The 27,349-nt window shown below is 41.8% G+C and overlaps 1 protein-coding gene across 3 annotated transcripts in view; it reads right to left on the reverse strand.

The window, feature by feature from the left end:
• Positions 1-27,349, reverse strand: part of gask1a (golgi associated kinase 1A) — a 55,050-nt gene that overhangs the window by 20,814 nt on the left and 6,887 nt on the right. For 2 of the 3 annotated variants that reach the window (XM_087986195.1, XM_087986194.1), the window contains 2 exons: positions 26,912-27,007; positions 11,117-12,586 (listed from right to left, as the gene is read on the reverse strand). In XM_087986195.1, the coding sequence (XP_087842321.1) occupies positions 11,117-12,586; positions 26,912-26,986 (1,545 nt within the window). In that variant the 5' untranslated portion in view covers positions 26,987-27,007. Of the gene's footprint in view, positions 1-11,116; positions 12,587-17,156; positions 17,559-26,911; positions 27,008-27,349 lie in introns of those variants that run through there. The other variant, XM_043688700.2, reaches the window with a different exon arrangement.

Below are 27,349 nucleotides of genomic sequence, written 5' to 3' on the forward strand. Positions count from 1 at the left end.
CCAGGCTGGCTCATTGGGCTCCTTGTGGTAAGGGTATGGACACCCAGGAACTCATGACCCAGTGGACAGTTCAGCATACAGAAGGTCTTTGCATATACAACCATCATTCATCTGATTAATGTAGCCAATTCAGACATTGTCGGACAATGTCAACAATGAGTGTGTGTGGATGAAATTAACAAACTTCAGACCGTTTGACTTGATGATTTGGTCCTGTCAAGAGATGCCAAGGATAAGCTTCAGACAGTGAAGGTAGGGATTGTTCAGCCATTTCTCCTGCCTAGCATATGTTTTGCTGAGGATATGTATGTCGTAAATTTTCAGATTGGTCTTCTCAGTCAGCTGCAGTTTTGGTAATGCATGTGTTGATTTCAGCATCATTAGATTGCTGGTGATGTAGAGGCTAGGTATGAGAAGCTATCAACAAGCTCCAGAATCACATTGTCAGTGTTGACAGATGTTGGTTTGGCAACATCCTGGACCATGACATTTATCTTCCCAAAGCTGATGGTCAACTAAACTCTTTACAGGCACATGTAAGTCTGTCTATCTGCTGCTGAAGGTGTATTGAGCAACTGTCTGATGAGGACTTGTGCAACTTTGTCTTGGAAGGTTGGACAAGCTTTTCTCAGTTCTAATGTTTAAGTAGCCCCTCTGTAGCTGAACTGAAGGTATGTTATAGCAGCAAAGAAAAAGATAAATCTAAGATGTTTGTATTAGAACATAACTCTCTTTGACCCCATATGGAAATCTCAAAGGGATCTGATATTGCCTCAATATAACTGACCTCAACTATTATGTTGTCATGGAAAGGCAAAATCGCACTGAGGAGCTTTTAATGGGCAGCTAAGTTTCTCCAACAGCTTAAAGAGACTGTCTCTGTCACATGATTGAATGGTTTGGTAAGATTGATAAAGGCAATATTGTCAGGAACACATAGCCCTTAATGAAGATGATAAGAAAAAAGCTGGAAGAGATGTAAGTATTTGGGCAATTCCTGTGCTGAAGAGGATATCCATGTGATTTCTTGGAACAGAAAAGTTGAAAAAATAACGTGTTGTGGTTCACCTACTGTTTACAAAATGTCAGGTCATTTCGTGGAGTGAAGACAAACCAAGCTTTTAAGAGTGAATAGATTTGGCTTTTATGGCTTTAATTACTGAATACGCTGGTTGGAAGAAGTCCTGTGCTGAAGGTTGCCTAGCAACAGCCTCTAGATTGGAGTCAATGTTTTTTACTATACAGAACCGTGTTAGTTGAAGAAAGTCTTCCAAGCTGGAAGGCAAAGCGCTATGTCTTCTAAAAAATTACAAAAAAAAAACCCCAAAGCAGAACCAGCTGCAATGATCCTTTTCTCTCCATCTCTCAGCAGAAATATTATAGAGACCTAATAAATTGAAATAGTTGGATTTCTAACTGAGTCTCATTTGGATTCAAATCTGATTTGAAAATCTTGTCAATTCTTTAGCTGCCAGCATTTCGATGTCGTCAACAGGAAATCAACTGGACTGTGAGAAGTCTTCCTATTTTTAACTTCTAAGTTTGGACTCTTGGTCCACCGTGGTATTTTGTCCTTTTTTGTTTTATTTTAAATCCGTATCATCTCTGCAAAGTTGTATTATCTTGTTTGCCATGTGTGTGTTTAGGATCGAGCAGATATCATTCAATTCTACACAGTAGCTTAGTTGTTAAGCAGTTTTACCATCTATTGTAAGACTTTTCTTTCTAATAAACAAATTATTTTTTGAGTTAATTGCAGAAAGTCAGCAGGTATGTCTTTTTCTCTGGACGGTAGTGCAAAAGAGAAATAACTGCCCACTTTGGTGAAGACATAAAAGATTTACGGTTTTGGTATGTTTTGTGAAGCAGCTGGCCTTGTTACCAGTGCTTGCCTCCTATTAGAATTGTAACAATATATTGTGGTCTCCTTTGTTTATGGTCTCCTTTGTTCATGGCATTACACTTGCAGCTGCCAGACTAAGAAGATCATATCAATTGTAGATTGTCCTGGCCTGAAACCATACAGGGATTCAGATTAGATGCAGTCTGCCAGGATCTGCAGGTATGTAAGGGCAGTATAAGCAAGTACAATTTCCTCAATGCTGGGTAGAAAGTTGTCTTAATAATCATTGCAGTCACAGTAGTCATTCTTGTTCTTGTATTGGGTCACACTCTTTGCATCATACATATCCTGAGGTACAGGCAGAGGTAAAGGTGATTATGCAGAAGGCTGGTTTCCCTTGTTTGATAAAATCAAGTGGTGTAGCATCAGCACCTGGAGCTTTGCATATGGCAAGTGAGTCAGGAGCTTTGCTAAAATCCTCCTTCAATATCAAAGACCGAAAGCAGGATCCCTGTGGTGTCTAGTGTATCCTCGATGAGAGTACTCTCCTTCAAGTACAATTCAAGGTAATCTCAGAGGGCCATTTAGAATGCTATATCAATTTTCAGCTTTTAAATTCCATGTCAATCATTAATGTTCTGCACGTTTTACAGATTAGCTGCAAGACACCTATCAATCCCATACACATGGTCCTGATATTCCAGTTTGCCAATTGAGGAGTTGGCCTCTCTTTTACAAGTTTCAGTTGTTTGCCTGTGTTCCATCCAATTGCAGAACAGATACTCAAAGCTCCAAGCTCCCACTGAAGCAGGTGGTTCGTGGTATTTCAGCACCTTACCTGTTGGGGAAGCCAAACCTGAGTTGGATGCTGGATGACACCATAGTCCCTCAGCCACAGCACTTATCCCCTACGTCAAATGGGTTGAGCTTATCACCGTAACTGTGTCTCCTATGTTGTGTTAACACTCTACAATGAAACTCAGGCACCCTTTTCAGGATGCAAAATTTGTGCAGATTCTAGGATGACTATACGTTACAAGTCCCCCACTCAATGTCCGTTTCTCAGTCCAAAGGAATGGAAAGCCTACATTTGACAGTCCTGTTTTGTAGGAGTTACTGGAAAGGGACATGCCTGTTTTTTGAGGCTTGGTTGGGGTTTGTATTATGATTAGTTCCAGGCTCGGCTCACCACTTTATTACAGATTCAAATGGGACACATAAAGGAGGGACGAACTGGTTCATTAATCACTCAACCCTTTGGTTGGTCACAATAAGGTTAATCTAAAAATAATCCCTTCCCTTTTAGAAATCTTTCTCTGAGGCCAATGAATTGATGTTTTAACAGGAGCCAATATAACCAGGCTTTCTTGTGTAAACAAAAGAGTGAGTTCATTAGTTACCAAACATAAGAAATAATAACAACTCACATATGGACAGATTAGAAATGAGAGCTGAATCCAAAAAAAGATGAATGTTAAATTAATCTTTGAGCTCTATGAAGAATAGTTAATGAGATGTTGTAGCTTTAACATTGAGTGGTAATGGTAGCACTAATATTGATAAGTGAGTAGTTGGTTTTCAGGTCCGTGGCTTTGTAGGACAGCTGAAAGGCTTTTGACTGTGGTTTTGCTGCTTTACAGCTTGTACAGCATAGACAGACAGATTTCCTTTCTTTTTACTTACAGTGTGGGGATGACTAGAGGTTTTCTTACTTGTGACCCTCTTAACATATACCTTCATCCACCAGTAAACACAAATCATGTTTGAAACTGGCTTTAACCTCTGTAGTTTCTCACCCAAATCACTCTCTTTTCTCCTATCATGTTCACCATCAGAGACAACTCCTTTTGAGGTCCGTCACTTTGAAGTTTTCTGGACATCCAAAGGATATGACATATGAGGGACTTCCTTTAGGCAAAAAGTTATCAACACAGATTTTCTGGACTGTCACTGATGTTTATTGCACAGAATTTTACATATGCGGTCATTTTTTTGTTTTAGATCCTGTCATGATTGGAACGAGGTTGACCAGGTGGATGTCAGTGAGTAGGAGTTCCCTGATTGGGGCTATTAACCTGGGCCACTAAGGGAGTCCTGGCTGACAGATACAAATAGGAGTCCACCGGGCGGTGGGGATCCCCAGTGGAGGGCTCTCTACACGGGAGTCCTCCCCCTTTCTCTCGGGGATCTGGGGTGGAGGGTGCTGCACGCAGCAGTCCCCTGCAACCGCAGATTGCGGTGGTTCACGGACTCCCAGCCCAACTGCTTGTTCTGTGGTGCTGTGGAGTCCGTGGACCACGTATATATTGGGTGTGGGTGTTTGCACTCCCTTTTTGATTTTCTGAAAAACCTTCTCCTCTGTTTTTGGCTGCACTTCAGTCCCACGCTCCTGATCTTTGGGCACCCTGTACGGAGGAGGGAGGGCAGGTCTGAAGACCTCCTCGTGGGTCTGCTCCTGGGCCTGGCCAAACTGGCCATCAACAGGTCCAGGCAGCGGGCCGTGGAGGGGGTCGTTAGGGCCGACTGCCTGCCCCTCTTCCGCGGTTACGCTAGGGCCCGGGTGTCCTTGTAGAAGGAGCACGCAGTGTCCACCAACACCCTGGAGTTGTTCAGGGAGAGGTGGGCGCCGCAGGGAGTGGAGTGCATCATTTCTCCCTCCAACTCTATTTTGATTTAGTCCCTACCCTCCCCCTCACTGTTTTGATCACACAGCACTGCCCTTTGATGTGAAGGGCAGTGTTTGTCACTGGCCACCCGGGTGTTTTCCTGTCTTCCTGGTGGTGGAAATTGAATAAAGATTTGTGCACTTTGTGTCTTTCACTGTGTCTCACACCTGCACACACACACCATGGGTGCTGGGGATAAAATAAGCACTACCGCACTTAGGTGGTAGTGTGGGGGTTAAATTATTTAAAGAAAAAATAAATAAATAAACAGGAGATTCCGGTTACGTTAGAGCCCGGGTGTCCTTGGAGAAGGAGCACGCGGTGTCCACCAACACCCTGGAGTTGTTCAGGGGGAGGTGGGCGCCGCAGTGAGTGGAGTGCATCATTTAAAAAAAAACAAATAGGAGTTCTCCTCAGTCTAGGGACTGTCTCTGAGCTAGCTAGTCAGAGTCCATGTACTCTACACATGTAAATAAAGGGTAACTTCATGATGGGTTATCTCCCTCTGTGGAGTTATTTCAGATACTCTTTTTCAAACAAATATGTGTTGTCATTAAAAGTTCAAAATGTCTTTCGGCCTTTTGGGGTTATGATCTGTTTTCATGGTACCTGCCCCAGGAAGGTGAAGAAACTAAAATGTTTTTGGGTGCAGAGGGACAGAAGCAATCCCCTTTATCAAGGGGCACAATTAGATTGTTCTTTGAATGAAAGGAAATACCAACCACATATCCTCCATCACCCCAGGCTAGCCAACTTTTCTGAGTTTACCACTGAAGGACATGCAAAGTTCTGAGGAGTAGCAATTACTGCTTTGTGAGATTAATCTCCCAGTGTAATTTCAGAAGAGACTGGCTCCTCAGCAGAGTTTGTGGCTATTCAGCCCACAGACCACATATGTGATGAATGTTTGGGACAATGTTTGCACAAAACCTTTTGAAAATAATACTTAGTTGAAACAGCACTCATTAGAAATGAGAATTATCTGCATTTCTCTTGTTTGAAAATGGTTCCATTTGCCAACTGAAACTATTTGTGCTGATACTGGGTAACAGAATAAGATGCACCTTGGAAGACCAGTAAAGGCATTCAAATTTTCTGTGATAGAAAACATGTGCTTTTTAATCAGTTGTTGCTAAGACATCAGGTTTTCATTTAGATTATCAAGAACGTTTGCTTCAGTGTTTGGTCATGGTAATTAATGTCTGCAATGCAGAGTTATGACTAATCACTCAATTACTTCCAGCCCATGGCTTTTTTTATGACTACTTAATGAATCACAGCACTAACACACCAGCTGCACTTTCATAGTCTTATACAGCGACTCCTTTGATTTCTGTGTGAGCTCCCTATCATTCAGCAATGTCTGATACTGTTAGTTGGCAATTGCAACAAACAAAATCTCAAATAACAAGCATTCTTCAAAGTTTTATTAGTCATTACTGGCATGTTGAGCTTGACTTCCTTCTGCCATTTATTTGAGATTGAGTGGAAGAATGGTGATAAACTAGAAGAAATACAGCCTGCGTCCAATGGTTACTAAACTTTTAATTCCGTCTTCCTCAGTAATATATTCTAAATTCTGGACCTAGAACCTCGTTTGCTCTGAACTGTTTTCCAAGAGGAAGTGGCATCCAACTGTGGGTTCATGTGTCTATATTTCCCACCCACTGTTCCTCACTTTCACCCTCCCCTGAAGTGTTTAAGGTTAGAGTTAGGATCAAATTGCAAGAGAGATAAGTACAATAATTATTTCCCTCCAGCCCTATTTGGTGCTGTGATGCAGGGATGTGAGTATCACTAAACGTTGCTCTCGAATAGGCTGCAGGGGGGATTGAGACTGTCACTCATTTCCTTCTGGAATGCGCTTTTGCAAAGGAAGTCTGGAGAAAAATGCAATGTTTTTTGTCGAGGTTCATACCAAATAGCTCCATGATGTAGGTCTCTGTGCTCTACAGGTTTGATCCCCGACAGACACACTGAGACAAGCGTCAACTGTGCCAGGAGGACCATCAACTTGGTGGAAGACCCTCTTTGGTCTGCCTGAAATTTGTTGGTCTTCCAGAACAAGGAGTTGATCTCAACTGAGTGTTGCAGACTGGCACATTCCAAGGTCCAGGACTGCGTGCTGAGTGACACACTAAAGTTTGGGGCAGCTGCTGCCAGGGCACAGTGGGGAAAGACCACTGACTTGAGGTTTTCCTACTAAAGTCAAACAGGGATCTGTTCAGTTATCAGACTCTCCTAGTGCCTCAATACATGTAAATATAATCTAATATATGTAAGAGAAGTCTTTGGTTTGTTTAGATAAATTTAAACTCCAATGTTTGTTTGTTTCCTTGATAAGCTTCTGTACAGAACCGAACTGCATTTGTGACTATGTATATATACAAAGATTTTTTTGAATAAAGTAGGCTTTGGAAATAAAAATAAAGCATGGATGTGAAGTTGGTGGATGAGGTGCCAATCAAGTGGTTTACTTTATCTTTGATGATGTTAAATGTTGTTGGAGCTGTATTCATCCAGGGAATTGGGGAGTAATCCATTAAACCATGAACTTAAACCATGTAGATGGCAGATGGGCTTTGGAGGGTTAGTTACTCACCACAGAATTGCTATCCTCTGACCACGCACTTGTAGCCACACCACTTAGATGGTTGGTCCAGCTCAGTTTCTGATCAATTATGACCTATGGAAAGTTGACACTGGAGGCTTCAGTGATGGCAATGCCACTAAATATTAAAGAGAGCTAGTTAGATTCTCTCTTGTCAGATATGGTCATTGTCTGGCACTTGTGTGTGGAACCAATGTGATTTGCCACTAATTAGCCCAAACCTGAATGTTGTCCAGATCTTACTGCATGTGAGTGTGGACTGCTGAAGAGTTATAACTTGCACTGAACACTGTGTAATTAGCAATAAACATCACTTCTGACTTTATAATGGAGCGAAATTCATTGATGAAACAGCTGCAGTTCGTTGGGTTGAGGGCATTACCCCAAGAAACTCCTACAGTGATAGCCTGGGACAGAGATGATTAGCATTGACAATCTCAATCATCCTCCTTTGTGCTAAATATGATTCCAACCAATGGAAAATTCTATCCTTGATTCCCACTACTTTCAATTTTTCCAGGAATTGTTGACCAATCATAGAGGCAGTGACTCAACAGTGCTACCAGGAGCAGTGGCCACTGCTGGGGCTGCACCAGGAAAAAGGACATGAAAGAATGGCACCCCTCTCGCTCAAATAAGTGGAACCTGGGTATATCAAGACCTGGCAGGGCCTGGTGAGGAGGGTGGGGCACTTTATGAGGGCAGATGGCAGTGTTCCTGAGATGAGTGGAGACTTCTAAGGGTAGGGGTGTGGATGCTTCCGAGAGCCAAGGACTGTCCAAAGAACTGGAAGGTTGCTCATGTTGTCCCCCTGTACAAAGAAGGGTAGCAGAGATATTCCGGGTAACTACGGACCAGTGAGCCTGTCGTCGGTGGTGGGAAAGTTGCTGGAGAGGATACTGAAGGATAGGATCTATTTATATTTAGAAAACAATGGGCTTATCAGTGATAGGCAACATGGTTTTGTGCGGGGGAGATCGTGCCTTACCAACTTAATAGAGTTCTTCGAGAAAGTGACCAAGTTGATAGATGAAGGTTGATGTCATATATATGGACTTTAGTAAGGCGTTTGATAAGGTTCCCCATGGGAGATTAATGGAGAAGGTGAAGTCACATGGTGTGCAGGGTGTTCTAGCTAGGTGGATAAAGAACTGGTTGAGCAACAGGAGACAGAGAGTAGTAGTTGAAGGGAGTTTCTTGAAATGGAGAAAGGTGACCAGTGGTGTTCCGCAGGGGTCAGTGTTGGGGCCACTGTTGTTTGTAATATACATAAATGATCTGGAAGAGGGCACTGTTAGAATGATCAGCAAGTTTGCTGATGACACGAAGATTGGTGGAGTAGCAGAAAGCATAGGGGACTGTCAAAGATTACAGAAGGATATAGACGGACTGGAGAGTTGGGCGGAAAAGTGACAGATGGATTTCAATCCAGACAAATGTGAGGTGATGCATTTAGGCAAGACTAATTCTAGAGCGAATTATACAATGAACGGAAGAACCTTGGGAAAAGTTGATGGGCAGAGAGGTCTGGGAGTGCAGGTCCATTGTACCCTGAAGGTTGCTGCACAGGTGGATAGAGTGGTCAAGAAGACATATAGTATGCTTGCCTTCATTGGACAGGGTATTGAGTATAAGAGCTGGCAAGTCATGTTAAAATTGTACAGGACGTTGGTTCAGCCGCATTTGGAATATTGTGTACGGTTCTGGTCGCCACATTACCAAAATGATGTGGATGCTTTGGAGAGGGTGCAGAGAAGGTTTACGAGGATGTTGCCTGGTATGGAAGGTGTTAGCTATGAAGAGAGGTTGAGTAGGTTAGGTTTATTTTCATTAGAAAAAAGATTGAGGGGGGACCTGATTGAGGTTTACAAAATTATGAAGGGTATAGACAGGGTGGATAGAGACAAGCTTTTTCCCAGGGTGAAAGATTCCATAACGAGAGGTCATGCTTTCAAGGTGAGAGGTGGAAAGTTTAAGGGGAAACACGCAGCAAGTATTTCACACAGAGGGTGGTGGGTATCTGGAACGCGTTGCCAGCAGAGGTGGTAGAGGCAGGCACGGTAGATTCATTTAAGATGCATCTGGACAGATGCATGAGTAGGTGGGGAGCAGAGGGATATCGATGCTTAGGAATTGACCAACAGGTTTAGACAGTACATTTGGACCGGCTCAGGCTTGGAGGGCCGAGGGGCCTGTTCCTGGGCTGTAAATTTTCTTTGTTCTAAGAAAGTATCCCCATCTGCCATGTAGCCTGATGAGTGTCCCCGAGTAGCATAGAGTCCACTTGCCATTAGCAAAATGGCAACAGCAACAGGATGAGGTCCTTAATTGATCACTTAAGTGGCTCAATTTGCCTTTAAGTAGGGGAGACATCCTCATGACGACGAGAAATGTCTGGTACTCCCACTTTCTTTCATTGCTATACAGACCGCACCCCATCCATGCCCAGAGGCCTGGAGAAATTCCTTCAAACCCACCTCTTTGACCATGCTTTTTGATCAACTGCCCAGAAGTTTCCTCAGTGTCAAACCTTGTTTGAAAATGCTCCAGAGAAGCATCTTCGGTATCTTAGTATGTTAAAGATGCTATAAATTGTTGTCGTATTGCAAATATCTCTACATAGAGTCGTCCAGCACCGAAACAGACCCTTCAGTCCATCTCATCCATGTCAACCTAGCTTCCCAAACTAAACCAGTCCCATTTGCCTGCATTTGGTCCATATTCCTCTAAACCTTTCCTGTTCATATACCTGTACAAACGTCTTTTAATGTTGTAACTGTAGCTGCATCTACCACTTCCAATGGAAGTTCATTCCACACACAAACCACCCTCTGTGTGAAAAAGTTGCCCCTCGGTTCCCTTTTAAATCTTTCGCCACTCACCTTAAAATTATGCCCTTTAGTTTTGAACTCCCTCACGTACAACATCCAGCATGCCTTATTGTCATTGTCAACACACCCACAAAAACGTGTAAAATCATGCATCAACCAGGATTTAATGCAGAGGTGGTGACCCCTTTCAGTAACTGGTAACTCAGGATCATCCTGTCTCTGCTGTCCTGGGGAGCCCTCACACCGTTGGTCATGAGGTCATGGCATCCACATCCTGAGGCAGCATAACCTGCCTCTAAGAGCTGCCAGTCAATCAGAGGGCTGACAGCTCTTTGGTGCCAGCTGTGCAACTAGGAACCATGCACACAGCTGGGGCTGCAGATAAAACGTGTGCCGGGCAGAGCTGGAGGCTGCAGGTTAAGGGAAATCAGGTAAGCTTTTTTGGGCAGAGTCTGGCAAAGTGGAGGAGGGTTGACCAATTTGCCACAGGGATTCTTTCAAACTGGAGTGGCTCTTTGCAGCTAGATAGGGTCCTGAGTATTCCAAGTGGACAGAACCCAATTGTCCATCCCTGATCCCCACCAAAGGCTGAAGTCAGGCTGAAGCAATCCATCATCAAATCTTATAGCTACAGCAGGCTGACTCCAGTTTGGTCCCAACACCCTGTCCAAATGGAAAACTAGAACCTCATCAAGATCATTAGATAGTTTTATTATCCCGCACAATCCCTCTTGGCAATGCCCTACAAGGTCATCAATCACAATGGGAGAATGTAAGCTCAGGTTAAAGGCTCAGTGACTTCACAATGATGCATGTATCAAAACTACAGTGTTGGTGAGATATAACACCGGCAGTGGGAAGAGACCCTTAACTTGCTAATAATTGACAAGGTCCGAATGCAGGCAGATGATTTATAAGATACTATCCTATAAGTGAAGTATCAGTGGAAGTTGGTAGGTGGCCCCTCCCCCGACTCTCACCTCCACTCTCCTTCCCTGCACCCACCACCACTTCCCCCCCATCCCAATGTTCATCAGTTATAACTCCACACCTCCATCAGCTGCAGCTCTGGCGTGGGTGATAAAAAAATCCAGCCATTTTGTCTAATGTTTCTAAGTAGAACATTCGTGAAAAGTTAGCTCGGCCCTGAAAAAGAAAAGCTTACCTGCAAGAGAAAATCAAACAGAGCTAACTTGCCCCATTCGGAGTGTTTCACACCCAGGCAGGGCACCGTGTGATTCTCAGAAGCTTTATTGATGCCACAGTGTTGCCGCAGCACTGCCTGGTATTGAAACCAACTCAACTCGAATGAATTCTGGTCGTTATTGGGATCATTCAGATGGTGAATGTCTGTATCCCACCAAACAACTGGCCTAGCCATTCCATCTGTGAACTTGTACGGGAGCAATGCATCATTAAATCTTCGCGCTACAACAGGCAGACTCCGGTTTAGACCCAACACCCTGTCCAAATGGAAAGCTAGAACCTCATCAAGGTCACTAGATCGTTTTATTATCCCACACAATCCCTCTTGACAATGCCCTGTAAGGTCATCAATCACAACAGGAGAATGTAAGCTCAGACCTATTTTGATGACTTGCCCATGAGCTGGTATCCGTTCTTTTGCTACCACTGACCCATGAGCCAAAAGTTTCATCTTTCCAATATCATTTGAGTCAAACCAGGGTGGAGTATCCTGAAATGTAATGTTATCTTCCACCTCTAAAACTGGATGGCTGGTTTCAACACTGTTACAGATCTTAGACTCAATTATCCTCTTGCTCACTTGTGATGTACTCAGTTGCTCAGATTTCCCGTAGTTTATCGAAGAAAAATCTGGGTACTTTATCCTTTCGGTGGTAATGGGCAGTCCTTTCCCAATTCCCTTGTATTCATTGCCTTTAACCATTTGAATGAGTATTCTGCTCTGATTTGATGGAATTTTAAATTGAGGTAAAACTCGTTTTTTAGATTTGCTCTGAATGTCGAGTTTGCACTGAGTCTGCAGAAACTTCATGCCCTTTTTATCTATTGAGTAATTCAAAACTGAACCTATTTCAGGCAGGGTTGTTGTGTTCCTACTTGAGTTAGGGACTTGTGAAATGGCCTTGTCCACTGAGGATTGATAACAGATTGGGTTAATCCATGGACGCCCTGGAATCAGAGGCGGCTCAGCATCCTTGATTTCCTGTATCTGGCTATTTAGTGTTCGAAGTGGTATGATCTTTCTATTTTTGTATCTTTTCTGTGGAAGTTTGTTTCGATGTTCTGACATGTTGAAAGCCTTCTGCATTTCTCTATAGCTGTACCATTCTTTAAGTGGCTCCAGATAGCTATGTGGCTTAACATTTGAATGCCATCTCTTTAGATGACTGTTTTCCATTGGCAGTAATTTCTCATCTCTGTGGAAGTTATTTGTTTGCTTGGGGAAGATGCCAGTGTTTCTCGACAGTCTTCTTTGCTGAGTAAGTTTTCCGTGTAGCTGGCTGGGTGCTTGGTAATTAAGGTCAGACATTTTGTCGTCAAAATGGAGAGATGGGTAAGTATTTATTACCACCATCGATAGGGCAGTGAAGAAACAGCAGACAACCACAGGTTTCTTCCTTAATGTCCTCTTCAATGATAGTCTGGGTGCCTGAAAGGAAGTGGAAAATAAAACAACAGTTCTACAGAGTTGGACCACTGATGTATTGCTTCATAACAAAAATATAAAAGCTCATTACCCACAAACTACTGGAAAGGGTTGACGGAAAATGCATTGAATGTTTGTTAGATTTACAGAATCCTTCAGTGAAAACAGTGGAGATGGTTTTCATCAATGAAGCAGGAAAGAAATTGTGCATTTACAGTATGTAGAATTGACAGACAGAAACGGGCCAGTTGGCTCAAGTGATCTGTGTCAGTGTTTATGCTCAACAAATCTCCTCCAACCCATCTTTAGCTCATTCCATCAACATATCTTTCTTTCTCCTTTTAAATGGATCTATGCTATCTGCCTCCTCCACTCTAATTCTATAATCTGACTACAATAGTTTTACCTCTATTGAACCTGCATTGATTTTGGCCTAATTTATCAACATAATAGTTGAACACTGCTGTCTTTTAAAATACGCTGTTTTGAGTAGTTCAGGAAACTCCTCATGATGGCAAGCAATACTTAACTGCTCAATAGTTAAGCCCATTAACGGTGGTCTGTAAATAGGTTTCAGAATCAATTACTTCCTGAGGAAATAACATTTCAGAAACAATATCAGGTGTGTTCTTTGAAGTAGTTCTGTGGACAAAAATGCTAAGCGTCAACTGAAACTTCTATGCTGCAGACTTTGTCAGACCAGGAATCAATGTAAGCTATCAAAGCAAATAAATATTGGGTGAACAGGACCTGATGGAGAATAGGATAAAGGCAGCAGAGTTTTGAAGGAGCTGGAACTTATGTTGGACAGATTTGGAGATGCCGGTGTTGGACTGGGGGAAACAAAGTTAAAAATCACACAACACCAGGTTATAGTCCAACAGGTTTAATTGGAAGCACACTAGCTTTCGGAGCGACGCTCCTTCATCAGATGATAGTGGAGGGCTCGATCGTAACAGAATTTATAGCAAAAGTTTACAGTGTGATGTAACTGAAATTATACATTGAAAAATTGATTCATCTGAAAGGCTTAACAGACAATCAATTTTTCAATGTACTATGTTTGTAGATGCAAGATTAGATTGTTGGGGACCTTTAGAGGTAATTGTGGAGGTAATAACAAAATCAACTGCAGGAAATGCTGTAGTTACATTTGAATAAGGAAAAGCAGGGCAAACTGAGGGATATTCTATAGAATCGGACAACAGAGAAAAGGCATGGAAAATTAGTTTGCAGAGAGATCAGAGATGAAGACAAAATGTACCCTAGCCACAGTCTCAGAAGTTATAAGTTCTACCATTTGCTAGAGCTTCAAGGTGGAAACCTGACTACAGAAATTATAATGTAGGGCTGTAAAATAGATGGCACAGATCTAGGACACAATAACAGGTTGAAAAATTAAGTATAGAAAAAAAGAAAGCTTAATGTCATTTTGGCAGTTTGCAAGAATAGAAAGATCAATATCCTTTACTTTGAGGAAAGGGGTGATAAGGGGTGATTTTGAAAGGTGGGAACATATATCAGAGGAGAGGGAACCAATTTAAAGGTAATTTTGATTAGATTCCCTACAGTGTGGAAACAGGCCCTTTGGCCCAACAAGTCCACACCGACCTTCCAAGAGTAACCCACCCAGACCCATTCCCCTCGGACTAATGCATCTAACACTATGGGCAATTTAGCATGGCCAATTCACCTGGCCTGTGGGAGGAAACCCACACAGACACGGGAAAATGTGCCAACTCCACACAGACAGTCACCTGAGGCTGGAATTGAATCGAAGTCCCTGATGCTGTGAGGCAGCAGTGCTAACCACTGAGCCACTGTGCCGCATATGGACAGTGACAAAAGGTAGATGGTACACAATTAAATAGGAATGGAGACAAAGGAGTAGGGTGGGGTTGGGGGAAACAAAGACAACACAACCTCCATGATAGTGTGATGGGACGGAAGAAAAAAAAACAGAATATGATTCAGATTCAGGGGTAGGAGAGGGAAGATTATTGGCTTAAACAGAGGGACAGCGAATGACCCTTCTTCAGATATGGAGCTTTAATTATTTTGGACTTTGCATTTTTAAACACCTAAAAGAAAGAACTCCATTTCCTGTTAATGTGTAGAATGAGGCATAGGATGAAATGAAACTATGGTCGACAGTGTTGAAACAGAATGAGTCAGTTCTACTGGAGAAAGAGGTCAAGTGTGTATATATGATAACACATGGCATTAAGTGAGGACCTCAGGATGTGGTGCGTATAGCAGCTGAGGAATATTGTATTTCTCAGAAATACCTGTAATTCAGGGTTAATGGAAAGCCATAACAGCAGATAAGGCAGAAGACAGAAAGTAAAAATCCCTTGGAAATAACAAAACTGTTTTGAGCCAGACCTTTCCAGAAGAAAATTGACAATGAATTAAAAGCTAAACACAGCTCTGGAAATCAAGGATGTAAACAAAAAGTGATTCTGTGATTCTTGCTTTATACTCAAAATATTGATGGTTTAAGACCCATTCCAGGGACTTAAATATCTCACTTGGCATTTTAGTGAAGGAATTCTACAGGTGAAACCCTGGTTTGGGTGAATGTTATCCAAGGTTCCATCTATTTTCTCAACATAAAAGGTCTCATACTATCCCTTTGAAGAGTGATTTGACTGGGGTGTACAAAGTTAAAAAAAAATCACACAACACCAGGTTATAGTCCAACAGGTTTGATTGGAAGCACTAGCTTTCGGAGCGCTGCTCCTTCATCAGGTGGTTGTGGACGACACAATTGTAAGGCACAGAATTTATAGCAAAAGTTTACAGTGTGATGTAACTGAAATTATACATTGAAAAATACCTTGATTGTTTGTTGAGTCTCTCATCTGTTAGAATGACCATGATAGTTTCATTTCTTTCAGATGTAAATCACAAAACGTTTTGTAAAAGTTACATTCTCAGGTTAACTGTAACAATTGGTGTCAACCAGATAATATGTTCAACATATTATCTGGTTGACACCAATTGTTACAGTTAACCTGAGAATGTAACTTTTACAAAACGTTTTGTGATTTACATATGAAAGAAATGAAACTATCATGGTCATTCTAACAGATGAGAGACTCAACAAACAATCAAGGTATTTTTCAATGTATAATTTCAGTTACATCACACTGTAAACGTTTGCTATAAATTCTGTGCCTTACAATTGTGTACTCCACAACCACCTGGTGAAGGAACAGCGCTCCGAAAGCTAGTGCTTCCAATCAAACCTGTTGGACTATAACCTGGTGTTGTGTGCTTTTTAACCTTTGAAGAGTAGCATGGTAGTTCTGACCAGGTTTCCACTGCAAAGTTTCACTTCAAAAGTACTGCTATCTTTGTAAAGAGTTTTGGGATATACTAAATTTATGAATGGCACTAAATGCATGTAAATCTCTCTTTAACATAACATTTCATCACAACGTGGCTTTAAGATCCTAATGGCCTTCTGCTATGACTTGAAATGATGGTATGGCATTAGTTTTCAGAAATCACTAGTCTTATAAATGCTGGAGACATGGCATGGTAGCTACATCAATAGACTACTAATCCAAAGGCCCAGTCCAAAACTTTGGGGATGAGTTCAAATCCCACCATAGTATCTAGTGGAATTTGAATGGAGATTACTTTTCTATTACGGGAGATTCTCGGATCAGACAGCATAATCTCAGAGTAAGGTCACCTATTTAAGTCATGAAGTGAAGAGGAACTTTTTCTTACAGAGTGCAGTGAATTATTGGAATTCTTTACCACAGTGGGCCATCGAGACTGATATAAATGTACAAAGTTAAAAATCACACAACACCAGGTTATAGTCCAACAGGTTTATTTGGAAGCACACTAGCTTTCGAAGCGACGCTCCTTCATCAGGTGATCCTTCACAATCACCTGATGAAGGAGCATCGCTCCGAAAGCTAGTGTGCTTCCAATTAAACCTGTTGGACTATAACCTGGTGTTGTGTGATTTTTAACTTTGTACACCCCAGTCCAACACCGGCATCTCTGAATCATGACTACTATCGATGTAAATGTATATTTAGACCTCTGATGGATAGATTTTTAATCACTAATGGAATCAAGTTATATGGAAAAAAGGCAGGAAAACACATGATTAGCCATGATCTCCTAGAACGGTGGAGGAGACTTGATGGGTTAAAGGGCTTATTTCTGTTGTTCCATTTCATGGTCTTAATGCAAGGCAGATATATGTGTCGTGAAGCTTTGTCTTATCCTCACACTGTGGTAATGAACCCCTGACTCCTGCCCTCACCCTGGACTTCTCCTTATCTCTAAACAAAGCCTCAACTTCTCATCAGCATTGAAATATTTACAAAGGCTGCTGCATCATTAGCAAACACATAACCTTATCATCCTCTTCCCTGTCAGATTGCTTTTCTGGGAACATTAAAATAATCAATATCCAAAGAGTTTCAAACCTCACCATTTAGGTGCAGTTTGCTTCACAGATATTCCTGTGGAAAATTCAATCACGTCTTTTTAATCCTCCAAAATAAACATACAAAAGAATTTTGATATAAAAATAAAATCATACCATTTCTCCTCAGGAATGACGATTCTCTTGCACCTTTTCAAATAAATTGTTTGCATTAATGTCAGAAGATCTTCTGCTATCTTTATCCGTTTCTTCATATGGAGTTTAATGGGGACTTACTGCATTTTTTCCTGCTGTGCAGTAGCAACATGTTGGTAAGAAACCTGAGCTCGTTTACACTGAGCCAGTTTTATACTGGAGCCAGTCTTAAGGTTTTTTGGTCACAGTACTTTGCTTCACATTCCCTGCTGTGCTACTTACAATTTCTAGGAAAATCAGCTAACTGTCCTTTACCTCTACAGTCCAGAAGTATCAATGCAAACTATTTGCTCATTCACTTCTGGTGAAATTTATCTCTTTTGCTAAGTGCTGAAATATTGTATCTGATGATTAAAAGCTCCCTGCCTTGTATAAACTCCTTTATCCCCAGAGGCTTAGTCAACGAGCCATCACTCACAGTGAACTCCGTATCACTTCTAACCTACAAGAAAAAGTACCAGCAGAATCACAGTTAAAACTGTCAGTCTGTCCCCTCCCCTAATAGGGAGGGCTGTTGATGTGCAGAAGATCATTTCAAAGTAAAAGCTTTATTGCTGTATGAAGTGCGATTTTACACAACAATCAAATGTTTGTAACTTTAGGCAAGTTGCTGAGATTGAAGGGAACAGTGGCATGGTTTTATGGTACTGGACTGGTAAATAAGTGACCTTGCTAAAGATCTGGCGAGAGTTCAAATTCAATTACTTCAAGTTAATGTTACTTGAAAGTCTGGACTAAAAAGATATTATCAGTAAAGATAGCCACTATCTTGGCTCACTAATATCATTCAGGGAAGAGAATCTGACATCCTAACCTAATCTGGTCCTTTTGTGACTGCAGACCAGAACAATGTGAATGACTCTTAACTCTGAAATAGCCCAGCAAGGCACTCAAGTAGGGGCAATAATTCTGACCTTGCCAATGATGCCTGCATTCTATGAACGAATAAAAAAAGGTGTTTAATGAGCAAGTAGAAAATAATTTCCTGGAAATGATTAGATTGGTCCCCAGAATTTGGGCCATGCATGGAGACTGTAGTTAAGCCCCAGTGCATCTGAAAGGTGAGATTTGGAGCTCTCCAGAAATTGGCAATTGTTCCTTATTTTAATGTTCCCCGCAAAGCTCCGAGTGTCCGACATGAAAGAGGACAGCAATTTGCTAATGGTGCAGCATGTAAATCTTTAATGCTGATGGAAGGTTGGTACCTTATGTGGGGACAAGGTGAAGTTCAGGATGAGGGCAAGAGTCAGGGATCCAGAGTTCATTGTCAGGAATTGATCAGGAATAGAAATGTGATTGGGAAAGCTGAATGAGACTGGGAGTGGCAATTCGATACTTTAATATGTTCCTTTAAGACCAAATACAATACTGAGGGCATGGGGCAAGGAAACCTCATTCTTCCTCCTGTCCAATAGGATGTGTCATGCACTTCGCAACCAAGACTGTGTCACTGCTTTCTGACTACCATTTGTCACCCAAATAGTGTCTGAGGAGCAAGTGAGTATGGACCAACTAAACATAAAGTGATTTAAAAAATACAAACATCCAAAACAATGATGGGTTAACAACTTAACTAAATTCATTGTAAAATTAAATCAAAAGTATGCTGAACAGAAGCCTTGCATCCAATGATTTGATTCTTTTAACTTTACGATGAGTGAATGTCTAAACTAATACATAGTGGATCTGTGGCAACTGGGAAAACAAACCTGAGATCAGAAATTATTGTAAACTTATAAAAACTAATCATAGTACTTAAAATCTCAATGAGACTTTAAGGCATTGTTCTAATAATTTCTGTACAATTTGAATAAATGAAACTAAAGATGGGTAGTTGTTCAGTTTTGCAGTTGGCTCAGCCTAAGGAATAAACTCTGTGCTCATAATGTCAACAGGAAATTGGTTGGGCTGCTGTATGAAATTCTGAAGCAAATGGCTCATAATGAAGCAGTTTCTATTTATATTGTAGAATATCATTAATCTATGTTAGATGGTCCAGCATGACTCTGCTCCCTTCTGTCTTTGCAAAACCTTTTGCCTTTCAGTGCAACAGGCTGAGCTGTGAAAGATGTTTAAAAAAAAAAATACTGAGATAGAGCCATTATTGTTGGAATAAAACATTTGAGAAAGGTGCTCCACCTTCATTAGGAAAATACTGAGCAAAGCTTAGCTCATTAACTTGGTCAAGTATAATTCAACGCTAGAAACCATGCAAGAACGTATCACTGCATCATAAAGTATTATTATATTATTGCCTTCAGTGTTACTGTCACAGAAATAACATACGGAGCAACAATATAGTGCAATAACATATGTATTTTCTGGCTTATTGCCTTCCTGGAAAGGTTTGTGCAGTTAAGGTCTGTTCGTCAGATTAGAAACCAACTAACCAACTACCTCTTCCTTAGGAGAATTTTAGACATGGAATTGTACAGACACAAAAGCACCAAAACCCAAAATAATGATTCACTCTGTTTCTCTCTCCACAAATGCTACCAAACATGCTGAGTTTCTCCAACATTTTCTGATTTTATTTCTGATCTCCAGCATCTGCAGTAATCTAATTTAAATAATTTACTAATCAGCAGATTCTCTTTCCATTCTGACATTAAGTATTTTCCTACATGTACAAAATCAGTGGAGAAAGATAGTACATCAAGTAGAATGTTAGATTCCAAAATAAGTTTTAAAGACCCTGTTAAGAATTAAAGGGAAATAACCATGTCTATTGGTCCTCCAGTTGCATGCAGCACCTAAGTACTTCTTTATAGCACTGTTGTCCAATTCATCAGTCAGTAGCCACATGATGCTAAGCGCAATCCCAATGCAGCTATTTGCATCTCTAATGGAAATTACACGCTAATATTTGGTCTGTCATTCCAATATTAACTTAAAAGATGTAAAAATTGGTTCCATGGCATCCAATATTTTGGCACAATGCATGAATTCTTTTGATATTGAAATAGGCTTGCGCTACACCAACTTCCAGTGTGACCTGCACTAACCACTGTGTTGGTGACAACATTAGCTTGGGCATTATGAGTGTGAATGGAAACTATACAGTGTAGCTCGATTGTGATGTCTGTCAGTGTGTAACACTGATCTGGTTTTGACACTATCGCTGCTAACCTAACTGTAGACATCAGAGGCCTCGCTTAAAAACAAAAAACTGAATCTGTATTCAACAACAAGAAAGTTCTCAACTCCACACCAGCACTATTTAAAAGTATTACCACCTTGCGTTTAGTTTCTGATTCTTTTGGTTGGATCTCTTTGAGTCTTTGGAAATGCCAGCATTTTGAGGAGTTGCTTACAGTGAGTGATGTTTGCAGGGAGCAGTGCTATAAGTGGCAATGACTTTGCTTGGGTCTGCAAGGAACCTGGGCAAACCACTTGCTCTCAGTCGTGGGTACTACAGTAGCAGAGCTGAAAATGTGTTGCTGGAAAAGCGCAGCAGGTCAGGCATCATCCAAGGAACAGGAGAATCGACGTTTCGGGCATAAGCCCTTCTTCAGGAACGAGTCCCACTTGGGCTGCAGCATAACAGGGAGATAGTGTACAGACAGCAAATAAAAAAAACAGGATGCTCATAAAAAGGTGAAGGGGCTCTCAGCCAGAGTCCATGCCCACCTGAGGTGCTTTGGGACCACCATTTTCTTACCTTTGCCTCAGGCAGGATCAGAGTTCATCAGTGTGTATCATCTGCAATTCACAAAAGATGTGCTCACAGAACTCTTTCACCTCGTGGTACTAGATTTCCAGCTTCAAAGCAAGATGAGAATGACACTAACTTTGATTGTGAAAGTGTCCACGACTGTCAACTTTGTCATATTGGGATTCTTCCAAACTGACAGGAAAGATAGCTAACATTTCCTAGTTAGCCATCAGTTGCTGCATCAGAGAGAATACACAGGTTCTTTATACCAGAAGGCTGGTCTTCACTGTGCAGACCACATGGTGACTTTTCCAGAATAGCAGGCTTTCCCACAGCACAGGGTGCCATCAACTGCACACACTTGTTTTTGTGGGCACTATGTCTCAGTGGTGAAGTATATTACAAATGCAAAGGATGCCAGCTGCTGAAAGTGCTTCGTGCTGTTGATACCTGCTATCCTGGTATCACTCATGACGAGTACTCCCGGTCCTCACCTTCCACCCCACCAACATCCGTATACATTGCATTATCCTCCACCATTTCCGCCACCTACAAACGGACCCCACTACCACAGATATATTTTTCTCCCCACCCCTATCAGCTTTCTGTAAAGACCATTCCCTCCACGACTGCCTTGTCAGGTCCATGCCCCGCAACAGCCCATGCTCCCTTCCCGGCACCTTATCCTGCTACTGCAGGATTTGCAAAACCTGCGCTCACACTTCCCCCTTCACCTCCATCCAAGGCCCCAAAGGAGCCTTCCACATCCATAAAGTTTCACCTGCACATCCACACATGTCATTTACTGTATCCATTGCTCCTGATGTGGTCTCCTCTACATTGGGGAGATACGACTCCTACTCGCAGAGCGCTTCACAGAACATGTCCAGGACACCCGCACCAACCAACCCCAGCACCCTGTGGCTGAACATTTCAACTCCCCTTCCCACTTTGCCAAGGACGTTCAGGTCCTGGGCCTCCTCCATCGCCACTACCTAACCACCCGAAGCCTGGAGGAAGAATGCCACATCTTCTGCCTCGGAACTCTCCAACCCCATGGCATCAATGTGGATTTCACCAGTTTCTTCATTTCCCCTCCCCCCACCTTAACCCAGTTCCAACCTTCCAGCTCAGCATTGCCCTCATGACTTCTCCTACCTGTCCATCTTCGTTCCCATCGATCCCCTCCCCTCTGAACTATCACCATTACCTCCACCTATTGCACTCTCTCCCCTACCTTCCCCCCACCACCGCCCCCCCCCCCCCCCCCAAGTCCCACCCCCCTCCCATTTATCTCTCCACCCCCAGGGCTCCCAGTCTCATTCCGAATGAAAGGCTTTTGCCCGAAACGTGGATTTTCCTGCTCCTCGGATGCTGCCTGACCTGCTGTGTTTTTCCAGCACCACACTCTCTAATCTCCAGCATCTCCAGTCCTCACTTTCACCTACCACTCAAGATGTGTCCATTCTGTGTTAGCCATCAATCTTTCACCCACTAAGTCAAATCAGAGTCTGGCTGAAGGGCATCAAAAATTCTTCATTTAACACCTAACTCATGACTTCCTTCTGCAACCCAATCACATGTGCCTCACATGCATATAATGAGAGCTATGTTGCTATAAGAAACATTGTCCAGGAGCAAACTGGATTCCATCACCTCAGCTGCTCTGGAACGACCCTCACTGCAATGGTTGTCCCAACTTGTTGCGGTCTGTTATATCCTCCACAATCTGGTCATCATGAAGGTATGGACCTTGCCATCAAGGATTGGTTACTATCTCAGGAGGAGAAAGAAGAAATGAAATGGTGAAGCCATCTGGCACACTCACCTTTTAAATGGGCAGCAGTTCAAACAACTCCAGTTCTCCTGAAAACAATCCCAAATCCCCACTGCTCACCTATTCCTGACCCTTATCACACCCCAGTTACAGACAATAATAGTATCTTCTCAGCCACAAGCCTGAAACAAAGGCCATAACAAAGCAACCAACCCACACCTATTATATCCAGCAAAACATCCTCTCTTACATTGCAAATGCATTCCCCCAGTGCCTGTTCTATGGATATCTTTGCCTGGCCTTGTGTTTCCCTAAAGTGCTACCCTGTGACTGTACCTGCTTTTTGAGAATGCTGATTTTTATTTTATTGGGGATATGGCAGATTGCCTTGCAAGATGACCTCAAGTGGCTTTGTGCGTTGAAGGTCTGGTTAAGATCTGTACTAGTTCAGTACAGGCACTGGCCAATTGACAGTGAGAGCACAAATGATATCTCCCACAGAGCACTGCAACTCCCTGGAGTGGTACCTTAGCAGCAACAGGTTGTATTTGGAAAGTACCTTTAAAAAAAAAGGCTCAAAATGCTTCAGAGGAGAACTATAAAACAAAAGTTAACACTGAGCCACATAAGATGATATTATGGGAATTGGCACCCATGTTATCTTTTTTCCCACATCATGAGCAAAGCTCACTGAAACGCTATCCCCTGAAGCCTGTGCTCGTAGCTGCAAGGATCAGATCAAGTGATGTTTTTTTTCTTCTTCATCAGTCCCTTGAACCTCGAGTAATTTAATTATCCAGAGCACTGGCTGTCTGGTAATTCTTGGAATTATGAATACATAAAAAGCTTAAACGCCATGATTGGGGTGAGGGAAGGGTGGAATGCAGGAGGTGTACAGTTACACTATCTGCAACTTTTAAATCATAACAAAATGCAGAATGGGGATGGCAAGATGAAGTGGTGTGGACATGAAGTCATGCCTCCAATTATTGTCCATTTATTCCTGCAAGGAAAGTGGTAACATTTCTGTGAATGTTTCTGTCTGGGTGATGTGCTTGACACAATTGAACAGCTGGCAATGTGCACAAGCTATGAGAATGAGTTTATAGCCTGCAGCTTGAGCTAAATGTACGAGGGTGATGTGAGGCTATCAGTATGGGGTATAAATCTACATTGATAGTTATGGTAACAGAATGGAGGTCGTATGGGTAACGCAACAGTGTGTGAAGCTAGTGGTTTATTTGTAGGAAAAAATAAGTGATGATAATTCATGGATGTTGACCAGCTTTGTGAAATCATTAAACATTTTGCAGCACTTAATTCAGTTCCTCTGGACCACACTGCTGGCATTGACTGCAACAGTTAACTATCCTTAATATATTGACTTGGAGGTGCTGGTGTTGGACTAGGGTGTACAGAGTTAAAAATCACACAACACCAGGTTCTAGTCTAACAGGTTTATTTGGAAGCACTAGGTTTGGGAGCGCTGCTCTGAACCATCCAATGAAGGAGCAGTGCTTCAAAAGCTAGTGCTTCCAAATAAACCTGTTGGACTATAACCTGGTGTTGTGAGATTTTTAACTTTGGCCCTAATATCCAATGTGTACTGTTCCAAGAAGGGAAAAAAAGGTGTCTATCTGCCTGTTCAAAAGTATTCAGTGTTGCTTTGGGGACTTTGAGGCATGCTAGCCTGTTGTGCCATTTGTCAAAGGTCTTCCTGTTCATTAGCTCCTCCTTCAGGAGTTCCAGATCTTGTCGTAACCACAGTATTTGGAGAGAAAAGTACAAGATGCTGGTGCAAAAATCATCTTTGGATACTCAGCTGCAAGAAGGCTCTCTTGGGTAGCAATTTCTGAATCACCTTTTAGTTCAGTATTGCTGTCACTTTTCTTTAGATCTTTGTGGCTGCAGTGTCATGACACCTCTTCCATGCATTTCTCTTTCAGAAGTTACAAATATGACTAGGAATTTAAAAATATTGTTTAATTATATGGAGTTTACAGCACAGAAACAGGTCATCTGGCCCAACTGGACCATGCTACTGCTTAGGTGCCATATAAACCTTTTCCTAACCTACATAATTTCACCACCTTATCAACATATTTCTTCTATTCCTTTCTCACTCCAATATTTATCTAGCTTCCTCTTAAATGCAGCGAGTTCCCAGATGCAAAGGTTTGACTTGTTCAAATCATCAAAGTAAAACATCAAAAGCTTTGAAAGAAATTATTCAGCTCAACATTACCATAGTCCTGCTCTACTGTCAAATTGCCAAATCTTTTCCAATCTCACATTGATTGCATGATCAGGTATCCCAGTGTTAATGTATGACTGGTATAAAACTTAAGCACCTGAGAACATGCAGGAAAAATGCAAGACAAACTAAAACCATTCCTCTTATCTCAAACACTGTTTGCTTTTATCTAGTTATAATTTCCAGTACTTTAATGCACTCAGAACACGTATTCTGAAATATTTTGTGCAAATTTGAAATGTCACATCTGCTGTCATGGTAACTAAATTGACACCAAGAAGTCAAAACAGTCTTAGACAACACAACACTGAAAATGGTGCCAACGTGGCAGGAAGTACAATGTGACATACTTTGTTGCACATTATATTTGGCATATCCGCTTAGCTTAGTGGGCTTTTGAATCAGAAGGTGTGGATTCAAGTGCCCTTCAAGTAATATCCTTGACTGACATTCAGCAGAGTACTGAGGGAGTCCTGCTTTATCAGAGGTCGTCTCCTTTTAGATAAAACATTAACACTTTTAGTTGGAGGTGAGGAATAACATCAATCTGTTTTGATGATGCTGGTTGGTGAATAAGTACTGGCCATGACATTGGAAAAACTCTGCTGTTATCCTTAAAATAGTGCAGTCTCTAGTCATGCCTCATCCTTAGGCCACTTGCAACAACAACTTGCATTTATATAGCAGTTTGCACAGTAAAACATCTCAAGGCACTTCAACGAATAATGTATTGCTCATATAAAACGTAAGCACCTAAGAACATGCAGGAAAAAGCAAGACACTTCACAGGAAAATCTTCAAAAAAAATTACACTGAGTCACATAAGAAAATATTAGGTCAGGTGACCAAAATTTAGAAAAAGAAATAAGTTTCAAAGGAAGCAAGATGCCAGAATTGAAAAAGCACAGATATCTTTGGGTGGGAAGGGTATGAAATTATAGAAGTAAGAAGGGCTCAGGTTGTGGAATGATTTGAAAATAAGGAAATAATTTTAAAATTAAGGCATTGGCAGACTCGGAGCTAACAACAGTGGGTGGCATGGTGGCACAGTGGTTAGCACTGCTGCCTCACAGCACCAGACACCCGGGTTCAATTTCCACCTCAGGCGACTGACTGTGTGGAGTTTCCTCCCACAGTCCAAAAATGTGCAGTTTAGGTGAATTGGCCATGCTAAATTGCCCCTAGTGTTAGGTGAAGGGGTAAATGTAGAGGAATGGGTCTGGATGGGTTGCGCTTCAGAGGGTCGGTGTAGACTTGTTGGGCCGAAGGGCCTGTTTCCACACTGTAAGTAATTTAATCTAAAAGAGTGATGGTGAATGGAATTTATTATGAGGTTATACATGAACAATAGATTTTTAGATGATTTCAAATGCACAGAGGGTAGGAGGTGAGAGAACAACTAGGAGTTTATTAAGATAGTCAAATCTAGAAGATATCAAAAATATGGATGAGAGTTTTAACTGTGGTCAAGCTGAGTCAGAGTGGAATTGGGCAAAGTAATGGAGGTTAACATCTTGTGATAGTCAAAATATGGGATCAAATATGACATCAGTCTAGTTTAGTCTCAGGCAGTTTGCACGAAGAGTATAGCATCTGTGACCAAGGATTATACTGGAAGACAAATGGCTTTGGACTTCTCAATATTTAGTTGAAAAAAATGTCTGCTCAGCTAGTGCTGGATGGCACAGCGGGCAGATAAATACTAGTGGCGATGAAGTGAATCTGGGTCTTATCAAGATACATGCAGAAAGTGACATTGTGTTTATGAATGATATTGCCAAGGGGTAGCATGTAGATAAGAAATAAAGGATAGCAAAGATAAGTCATTTGGAGAGGCTAGATGTGACGGCGCCAGAGCAAGTGATTCCCTGCCGAAGACAAGACAGATAAGAATGGAACAAAGTATTGCAGTCCCACCCAGTTGGATGATGGTAGAAAGGCATGGAGACGAAAGATTTCATCAGTGGTGCCAAAGGCTGCAGACAAATTAAGCAGGACAAGGAGGGACAGTCCCATTTTGGTGTACTCACATGGGATGTCATTTTGGCTTTTTGTTCCAAAATCCACGTTCCTCCTCTGTCTTTTGTTTGTGCGTTGACTGTCATCTTCCTGTATGCGTGGATTTTCTAAAAAAGGCAAAACAATGTAAACTGTAAGATTATAGTTTTAAGGGGCATAAACTGAAAAAGAAACAAAAAGGGATAAATTATAAACGCCCACTGCAGGAGCAATCAAGACAAAACATAGACAGAGATAGAAACTGTAAGGTAATATGTGAGAACCACTCAAAAAAAGACTAAAGCAGACAGTGAGAGATACACACCTTTGAAATATCTCTCTCCAGGCTGTGCTATGGGGGAGATGAACTAGTAAGTGTAAATTGCATGTAGATGACAATTAACAATGTGGGATGCAGAGCATCAGACTGAAACATGAGCATACCAAACAGTTGTCAGTGTGAACTGGCA

This window comes from Chiloscyllium plagiosum, unplaced genomic scaffold (genome assembly GCF_037043375.1).
Source record: "Chiloscyllium plagiosum isolate Xiang-an unplaced genomic scaffold, Cpla_swu_hap1 HiC_scaffold_4, whole genome shotgun sequence".
NCBI lineage: Eukaryota > Metazoa > Chordata > Chondrichthyes > Orectolobiformes > Hemiscylliidae > Chiloscyllium > Chiloscyllium plagiosum.